Genomic DNA, 10042 nt, shown 5'->3' with positions numbered 1-10042 from the left:
GCACCATTAGCAGTGTTTTGCTCTACAGTGGAGAGTCGGGCCCTCGCAGGTCATTAGCAAATTGCCCTAGCCCCTCCCCCCCCCTTCCCTCCCCTCGTGTCTGTGCAATTAAAGGAAACTGTGCACATGACGTACGGCCGTGTGGAAATACCCCCGTGCTTCTCCGGGTTGGAGGTGAACATGTGTTCCGGGCAAATTGGGACGGCAATCAGCCGAGCAACTGACACCACACTTCAACAACAACAAGAGGACGGAGGGACGCTGCAGTAAACACCCAGAGAGTCACTGGGCCTCAATGTTCCTGTCCAGTCGAGCTCGGGCCGAACGTCCACTGGGGCAAACGGAAAAAAATCTGCTGCTGGAGCAGAGAAATGAGGCAAACAAGGTGGGAGGCTCTCCAGGGAGCGGCGGGGAAAGGGTTAAGAAAGTCCAACTGGTGCTAACCAGTCACTCCACTCACATAGCACCTGAGGGGGGTGCTGCATTTATCAGGCCAGTCTCAACACACACATGCACACACTGCAGCCTACACACAAACACACACACATACACATATATGCATACACTTGTAGACAGATGCATGCACACAGCGAGTGCGCACACACACACACACACAGGGAAAGACACACAAACACAGGAGGGTGAGCCCAAACTGGCTGGGCTGCATTCAGGAGCCAGCGCAGAGCCTCTGTGACTCTTTCACCTCTCGGCTCTGCTCTCTTGTGAAAGTGGCGCTCGGCTCAACACCAGCACAAAGTAAAGACATGTTGAGAATATTCAGAAATGACTGTTATGACGCGAGGCTGCATAATGCCGCAACAAAGTCTGCGTTGTTGGATTGTTGAGTTTAATAAATTCAAAGTATTTTTTTCTCCTCTGCTACAGTCGCCTCACTGGAATAAATTGCTTTATGAATAAATGAGCCTGCTCTCTCCATCTTGTTAACATTGTTCTTTGTGCAAATTCTGAGCATTTTTTTTTCCCCCGGTCCACTTCAACTTTATGCTCGAGGGCATATATTAAAAATACATATGGAAAGAGATAATGCCCACACAACGCAAATTCGTTAAGGATGTCACTGCCTCACAACTGCAGATAAGATGTCACACAAAAATAGCTCACAAAATTCTAAAATATATATTGTGCAGCGAGTAAGTGGTGAAGTGCAGAGCCATTAGAGTGACAGTGGGAGCAGTGGGAAGCGTGCACGCTCTCCCTGTTTGGATATGCCCGTTTGCCCACAGCCCGCTGCCGTGCACAGGCTCCATGTTATCGTGCCGAGCATCAGCCCGTCCCTCCATATCACACATCTGTCAGAAAGTTGTCTCTGCGTTTCAATGCAAACTGTGCCTGTGGGTCATTTCCATTCTTCTGTCAGTGTAAACATGAGCCGCTGTGGTTTTGTCCTGAATTAACGATATGTAGGGACGATCATTCTATTAAATTAGGCCATGTCTTCATCTTACAGTCAATTAAAGATCTGCATCAGTGCCCCGAGCACAACATAATTTCCCTCATATACCTTGAAACCCAAGGGTTTTAACACATCTATAGAACAGAAGGCTTCATTCCATGTCCTGACCTATCTATCAAAAAAACTTTTGACAAGCGAATCCCCAGGAGGAAACAAGGAGGTTCAAACAGACACTTAAATGCACAAGTGGCGTCTGTGTTATTTAATTCTGCTTCTGGATTAAATGAAGTATTATCTTCCGGGTGATCTTTCTCATTTCCATAATCAGACATAAGGGCCAGGGGATGGAGGAGAGCCGCAGCAGCGGGGTGGGGGTGGCCCCAGTCAGGCCCCAGTCAGGCCCCAGTCAGGCCCCAGTCCTGCCATTGAGCCCAGCTCATAAAAGCCGGTGGCCGTCTCTCCCTCTGTGCTCAGACCAGCCACTCAACCATATGGAAGTCCGCGGATTTAAATTATTTAGCCTAATCGCTTCATTGCTTTTATGTCGGAGTACCCAGCTAATCCCTTTAATTTGGACACTCAATTTTCTCTCTCTCTCCTCATCGGGGTCCATACGTTAGAGCCGCTGATCTCCCATAAGCCTGTGCGTAAAGATGGGGGGGGGAGTTTAACTTATTGATACATGCTCTCATCGCCTTCAACCAAATGACTCCAGCTATTAATGGCCGAAAAATCCAGATTTGCATAATTCTAATCATCGGTGGCTGTTCTGATTATTTACCGGCAGAGTGGAGCAGTGGGGTCGTGCATGTACGCGCACTACAATGTCCCCGGAGTGCCACCAGCCACTGGAGCACATAATGAAGGCCGCGGCTATCTGTGATATCTGCACAAAGGGAAACACTCCCCTAATCTACCTCTAATACCCGCTGCTTTAAAATAATAAAATGAATAAACGTCCTGGTCGAGGGGCTGGGGCTGCGAGCGGAATCTGGAGGAGGAGGAGGAGGAGGAGGTCTCGATAAGCAATGTGCACTCATGTCTGAGGAGAAACACCGAGGAGACGCGTGATGAACCGTGAACTCGCACAGTGGAGGAAGCAAAGGCACCTAAACCTCAGTGCGCAGCCACCAGCCACCAGCCTCTCGGAGGAGACGCGTCCCTCTCACACGCACACGCACACTAAATTAAAATGGACATGAAACAGGGCAAGTTTATGGCGAGGCTTTCTCCAGCTAATCTCCCCAGGTCGGTTCCGGGTTCAGCTCTTAATGGACCAATAATAGCAGCGTTATTCAGAATTTTTCATTCCGATGGATGGAATGTAAAACGGCCCTAATCATATGCAAATAACAGAGCAGCGGAGTAGTGACCCAGAATAGCTGAATAACCAGCAGGGAGAACACACACACACACACACAGACACACACACACACACAAAGGGGGAGAGGGGAGAGAGAGTGAGAGAGGAGGGGTGTGTACCTGATCCAGGGCCACCGATGATCTCGTGATTTCCTCGTTGTCTGACTTGGACCCCCCCTCCCTGTCGTCGATGACCAGGTCGATGGGCATCTTTCCTTTCAAGCAGCTGATGTACCGGTGACAGAAGTTATCACACAGCTCGTGTACCTGCGGGCAGAGGAGGCACAGCGTCACACACACAGACACACACTGAGACCTTCACCCTCATCTTCATCAGCATCACACACACACACACACACACACACACACACACACACAAAGCCGCCTTTGACACGAAATTCGAGCATAAACAGTTTTTACGCATTTTGTACGCCGCGCATTGTTGCTTTTAACATTTAAAGAAAATAGTTTTAAAAGATTTAAGGCAGAGTCGTGGCTGATCAATGACAGCACGTTCATTTGACACTGTGATAAATTATTGGCAATAATAAAAAAAAAAATCAAGTTTTATTTTTTTCTGCCTCTAAAGACTTTGAGTTTCTCTGGACACGTGAGGACAGACCCTCTGGATCCGTCCCCGCGCGGAGGACAGCGCGCACGGTGGCTGCCCCGCGCTCCTTCCGGTCTCTGATAGCAACTTTCTTTTCTCCCTCCGCCTCTCAAAATAGAGATATAGTCCAAAATTGACAGTGACACGAGGGCTCCGGGGCTGCGGGGCCGCGACGCACTCAACACGCGTGTTGAATCCATCATGGTGCCCCGGGTCGAGGCCATTAGAGCAGCGCGACCCGCGTGACTGACACTGAAGGTAAACTGTTTAATTTCGTCTCCTACATCAGATCATCACCGCCGATGTGACGCGTCCTGCAGCACGAGCACCTCAAATGTCAGCGGCGTGCACGCGCAGAAAAACACAGATTCCACCTTAAAACTTTGTATTTGAGCTGCAGACTTCTGTTCGTGCACGGGGGAGCAGTGCGCGCGCAAGGCTCAGTCATTAAACTACCAACGGTTTAGATAATGTTTCATGTTTATATTTCATATTAAAGTTTAGGTTGAAAGAGGCGGTGGAGCCACAATCAGGCTGTTCCACCCACCTTCCCTCCCGCCGCAGATGGCCGCCCGGGGCCTTCTGCCCTCCGCAGAGAATCACTCCCACCGAAACCCACAAAGTTCGCCGATATGTTTCACCTTGCACGCAATCTCCGCGCACATTAAACTTCATTAGAGCGCGCGGGGAGATTTGGGCACAGAGATATCCGTTCCAGTTGTAACAGCTTGCGTCGTGATTACGCGCGGAGGAGAAACGGCCCCATGATTGATTTTGACGCTAATTATAACCGACTCGCAAAAATACATTTATGCAAATAGCCGCCCATCGGTGTGAGGTGGTGCAGTGGACAGAGGATATTACCTTCTCCAGCTCCAGAAGATGAAATCGTAAAACTTGGATGGCTTGAATCATCTGAAAAATTAAAATAACAATAAAAAAACGAGCTGCTCACATCTTTTGATATTAAACAGGCACTTTTCTCTCAATACAAGTGAGGCGAGGAGAAATATTCATGCGAGAAGCTTTTATGTGGAACTGATATTAAACTTGGACGTTATTGCAATATGGAGAGCAGGCATACGGTGCAGACATGGCGCGGCAATAAGCCTGAGAGTCAGAGATCTATTAGCTCCGAGGAGGAACCCGTCTTCTCACTTCACATTCACAGGAAGCTAAACTACACAAAGTAAAAGCACGAGCAGGAAAAAAGTTTCCAGCCGGAGTTCAGAGGTTTGCGACAGCTGTCAAGCAGCGGGCCTTCATGTGCAGAGACAACCGGGGGCCATCGGGGTATCACACAGCCCCCGAGCACCAGCATCACCTCACATTGTGCTTTTAGTGCTCAGCGCCACATGCACGATCTCTGACGCAAAACGTGCAGCTGCTACATGGGGACAGGAAATCTTAATAAATAAATCATGCCTCTTACCAGATTATCCAATTCTGGATTTGATGAAAATAAAGGTTTTTCTGCCCGAATCTAAAAAGCAAAAACATTTTTCTTTTAATATAAAATACATGAACACAAACTATTATAAAGTTAAACATAACTCAGAATGTAACATGAAATACAACGTGTGTGTGTGTGTTGGACATTAATTCTCACTTTACGCACAGACTTTACACTGTGTAAAATTAAAAACATTTCTACAAAACATGTCATTTACATTTTCTGTTAATGCAGAATTAACTTTACGCACAAAGGTCACGAGCTCCACACTGTGCGTGTGCAGGTGAGAGCACGATTTCAAAAGAGTAAGAAAAAGAGTCAAACTCTCCTGACCTGTTTTGCAAACACTGCTATGTCTTCATTGAAGGATTCCGATGAACAGACGTCTCCTCCCGCCACCCCGGGCTCTCTGGGGGTGCACGTCGCTAATTCACATTTCTCAAAAATCAGTGCAAGCAAGGGGAACAGGGGGTGCCTGGGAACACACACAAAAGCAAATGTCACCACAGAGAACAGCGCCGGGGTCAACACTACTCCGGGCTCGATTTAGCCAGCCATGCTACTCTGCAGCGAGTCGCCCGTGGGGACCGGGCTGCAGCCGCGGCTCGGATCTCATGCAGAGGCTGGAGCAGGGCTGCGAACCGCGGGCAGACTCCTGTGATTACATCTAGACCCGCCTAATAGCATAACAGCTTTAGAGTCAGTCAAACAATTTCTTGCACAGGTCTCAGTTTGGATTACAGACGTGTGTGTGTGTGTGTGTGTGTGTGTGTGTGTGTGTGTGTGTGGTGAACGTGCACATCCAGTGTTTTATTTATTGTTTGAGGCATCACAGCAAACAGCTGAAGCTTCGGTGACAACATGTCTCCTGAAGTTGTGTCATCGCAAAGTGAAACTGTTCAGCCTCTAACTAATTAAGGCTTAGAAAAATTGTTTTATTAACTTCTGTTGAAAAATAATAATTGACATGCGTGTGTGAGATTTCCCTCAAACATTGTACATTTATATTTTAATTTGAAGAGGCCTGCAACGCTACACAATATTTAATTAAAATGGTTAAAAGATATGAGGTTATTATTTTTTGCTCGAGTTAAAAAAAGAAACTGAGAAAGTTAAATTCTGAAATAAAAATAATAATTCTACTTTGCCTGATTATTATGTGAGTGTTATTATTCAAGTTAAAAATACACGTTGAGTTAAATGGAGCACGTGAAGCTCCACAACGTGTCTGCTGTTTGTCCACTTGTCACAAACATGTAGTAAACATGGCTGACGTTAAGAGAATAAAATGTCAAACTGACAGAACATTATTTTAGACGCTTTCTCTCCCACAGTGCACCAGTTTGTGCTCCAGTGTTTCCACCGGGCTTTGACCCGGGCTCTGACCCGGGCTCTCTCCTGCTCCGGGACCCGGCTGCCCCCTCCGGGCCCGGGCCCACGAGACACTTCCCCCGGGGACCGGGGACTCGAACCTACCCGTATATAGCGTCTTTATCTCTCTTGAGAGCGTCGTTAACGGAGGAGCCCATGCTGGGGGGCATGGAGTTGGTGTGGGCGCTGTGCGGGTACTGGTGGGAGTGCAGCTGGGGCCCGTGGTTGAGGTGCACCGCCTGCATGGACCGGGCTCCGTGCGGGTCCCCGTACATGGTGGTCGGGATGCCCACCCCGTCCATCGCGTAGTGGGGCAAGTCTTCGTACTGCACACAACAAACACGCGGTGAACACACACGCACAGAAACACTGTCTGGTCACAACTTCATATAAAAGTCTGGAAAACATTAGAAAGTTCTTCAAAGTTAGAGAGGAGTCACTGGGAGACTGGTGGCTCGTTTAAAACAGGAAAGTAAAAAATATGCAAACTGGGAAATAGTTTAATAATTAATATCCAAATTCAGTCGACGTGTTTTTCTTAAATTCTTATAATTCAGAGTGGTTCTTCAATACAAGTGAACCGAGCTGCCCTTTTACTTTCTTTCTTTAAAACTACTATTATAAAAATTAGTAAACAAGAGAAATAAATTCCCCACATTTGTTTAATAATTTTTTATAGTTTTCCTGAAAGCCCTGAAGTTTAAATAGAACATTGTTTACTTTTTAAAAACTACAACCCTTGTTGTAAAGATCAGAAAGTAGTTCTGCTCTCAGATTATTTACAAGGAGCTTTGTAGTTTAGAGGGAAAAAATTATATGAATTATTCAACACGTTTAAATTTATTAGGAGTGAAAAATACTAAAACTATAGCAGCACGACTCGGTTATTATTATTGCTATTATTTCATTGTTATTATTAGTATTTTAAAGCCTGGTGTTATTTCACTGTGAACAACAACAAATGTCTTAAACTTTTTAAATACAGTGTTTTAAATTTTACACGCTCATAATTGTGCAGCTTGTTATTAAATATTAAACACACTTTGATTAGACACACAACTAAACGCGTGTTGTGACTTTTTTAGAGACGCTTTTTAAACCGGAGCTGGATTTTGTAACTTTCTTCACGTGTCAGTTGTGAGTCTGTGAGTGTCGGTGATTCTTCACGTTGTTGTTTTGCAGTTTATTAAACACGGAGCTGGTTCTTTTCCCCGCAGAGACACCGAGTCCGCTTGAAACAGCTGCAGGAAAAGTTTTAAAAAGTGTGATGTTGAATTATTGATGGTTTTTCTCTGGAAGCGACAAACAAAAGCAGGATCACTTGGAGCTGAGGGTTCGGATCCCGGAGGCAGAGCGGTGCAGACCCCAGCGTGGAGCGGCTCCGGTGCCACAGCAGCTGATCGTGCCCAGCGAGCCTGCGTCTGCCACCGGGCTCCGAACCCGCCGCTGCTCGGGGCCAGCTGGCCTGGAGGGTCCGAACCAGAACCTCCAGTCATCACCTCTGGAAACTCGCCTCGCTGCCATTACGCTGTTATTACGCGTTTCTCGCTTCTCGCTCGGGATGACCTGATGATGAAATTTGGGATTTTGTTTTGTTTTATTGACTTCTTCAAATGTTCTGCTCTCGGTGTGAAACGTGGACGAGCCCAGCGCGAGGAGAAATGTGCAGATATGTTTTGCCTCCTCGCCCTCCCTCCCTCCCCCCTCCCCGCTTCCAGTAACTGGCCTGTCATAACTAATCTGAGAACCAGCGCCGATGTGAGATATGATCGCGCTCCCGATGTCCCTCCGCGGGCCGGTTCGTGGAGCCGCGCGTAACACCGTGCCAACACACGACTCACACCGAACCGTGCGTCCATGTGTCAGCGGCACGGCACCAAACTTTCACCGCCGAGTGCGTGAGTCCGTGCGGGCGTGTGTGTCATCAAGCCACGTTACAGCGCAGCGGTGCGTTCGAGCCCGGTGGACTTAGAGAAACTTTGTGCGGGGGGGACAGCCCTACGTACCCGTTGCGCCATAACCCTCCTCACTCCCTGGTCCTGCTTTCACTGGAGATAAATCCCCTCCGCGGCCAGGATGGAGACGAGCTGCAGAAAGAAAATCCAAACAAATGGAAAGAAGCGGCGTCAGAACAGAAATCCCGTGCGCCTTCTTGTTCCACGCTGAAGAAGCCAGTCCGCGCTTTTCTGCGCAAGTTGATCCCGGGCGCGGCGCGTAGCTCCTCGGCCGTGCTCGTGGGCAGCGGCGCCAGACTCCGTGTCCCAAAAGCCCGGGTGGAAACAAGAAGCCCCCTCACAGCGCGGCGGAGACTCTCATGGCGTTCGGCCCCTCCGCCTGTCAGTCAAAGCGCGAGGGCTTGTCAAAAGTACCGGATGAGTGATGGTCCGCCGCGCGTCTCCACGGGCTCGGCACCGGCTCAGTGTTAATGGCCACAGTCACAGTTCGAACCCCGAGCAGCGCTCCTCTCGCTCGCTTTGATCACTCCCGGCTCCCGGCTGGATTTTCTTATGCAAACGCGTCTAGAGCAGATCAAGAGGAGGTGGGGTGATAATTCTGGCTTAGGCTTTTCTTAAAGGAGCCACGATCGATGCTGCGCGCGAGTGTGCGTCTGCGTCTGCATGTGCATATGTGTGTGAGTGGGTGTGTGCGGTTGTGTGCGTGTGTGTGCGTGAGCCGCCTGCCCGGTTGTGTACAATGGATGCGTGTGTTGAGCTGAGGAGGAGCGGAGGATCTCGACCAGACTGCTGAAACCCGGAAGTAGTGGTGGCCATAACAGGTCGCGTCTTACACAACGCACCGGGCTGCAGCAAGTCGTGCGCGCTGGAGGGGGGGGTGGGAGGACTCAGCCAGCCCCGGCCGGGGCGCACAGCGGGCTGCAGCAACCCGGGGATTGAACAGTGACACCGGGACTCCTCTGCAGCCGGAGCCGCGGAAGGCACCGGAGCTCCGGATGCTGGAGGAGCACGCGCACAGACTCCACTCTGTTCCACTCGTGAAGCTGCGGGGACACGCAGGTAGGTTCCACACGAGCTGAGACTTCACAGTTAATAACTCGGGAACATGTTTTTATTTATTACAACACTATAACCTGGTTATTTGGACAGTTGCACAGACTCCAGGCCGGGGACAGTCTGTCCCCTGTCCTCTGCTCTGGAGACACGACCCTGTCCCGCAGGTCAGACTCTCCAGGCTCTGAGGATCTGTCTCCACCTGTGTGTGAGTGTTAATACGATTCAAGGCTGAAGATGCTTCCAAACACGTCCTCACCAAATAAACAACAACAAATTCAACTTCTATCCAGTGACTTGGTTCGTGTCCCGGGTTTAATTTCCCTTTGTGCACGTGACGCAGTGGAATGAGACTTCGTGTTTACACAGTGCGACAGATGAGTTTATTAATAAGCTGCAGAAACGTAACAGGAGCATCGTCCGTGTCTCAGTAACAGTTCACATGTCGTCCACCCCGCTCCCCCGCAGCCGAGCCGAATGGGTCGCTCCAGTCTGCCCGGGCTGGCCAATGGCAGAGAGGCACAGGGATGGGAGCCCCCTATTGGCTCCCCACATGATCGATCCGGGGCTGATTGATCGGTTATAGGCCACATCGTCGATTAGACGCAAAAACAAAACATCGTCCGAGATTAGAAAACACGCACTCTGCGTTTTTTACACGGTCAGTTCCTGCAGACTGCAGATTCACCAAAACACATCTGACCAACATCTCTCTCTCTCTCTATGACACACACACACTCTCTCTCACACACACACACACACACACTCTCTCTCTTTCTCTCACACACACACACACACCAATTTTCACGTCTCTATCTTAATTA

General features: G+C 49.1%; 1 protein-coding gene and 1 long non-coding RNA gene across 2 annotated transcripts; one reads left to right on the top strand and one right to left on the bottom strand.

The window, feature by feature from the left end:
• Positions 1 to 2896: 2896 nt before the first annotated feature.
• LOC133966746 (homeobox protein Meis1) lies at positions 2897 to 8951 on the bottom strand (the record flags this gene model as incomplete). The annotated part of the gene is given in 6 exon segments (XM_062401787.1): positions 2897 to 3043; positions 4251 to 4301; positions 4819 to 4869; positions 5173 to 5314; positions 6316 to 6536; positions 8217 to 8951. Coding segments are annotated over 6 exon segments (624 nt in total), but the record flags the coding sequence as incomplete, so codon positions are not given.
• A 60-nt stretch (positions 8952 to 9011) lies between these two features.
• Positions 9012 to 9504, top strand: LOC133966747 (uncharacterized). Its single transcript, XR_009923982.1, has 2 exons — positions 9012 to 9224; positions 9315 to 9504. It is a non-coding gene; the product is annotated as an uncharacterized LOC133966747 (long non-coding RNA).
• Positions 9505 to 10042: the final 538 nt, after the last annotated feature.

This window comes from Platichthys flesus, chromosome 12, assembly GCF_949316205.1.
Source record: "Platichthys flesus chromosome 12, fPlaFle2.1, whole genome shotgun sequence".
Lineage (NCBI taxonomy): Eukaryota > Metazoa > Chordata > Actinopteri > Pleuronectiformes > Pleuronectidae > Platichthys > Platichthys flesus.
The sequence above is the reverse complement of the archived record's forward strand: the minus strand, read 5'-3'. Positions and strand labels throughout refer to the sequence as shown.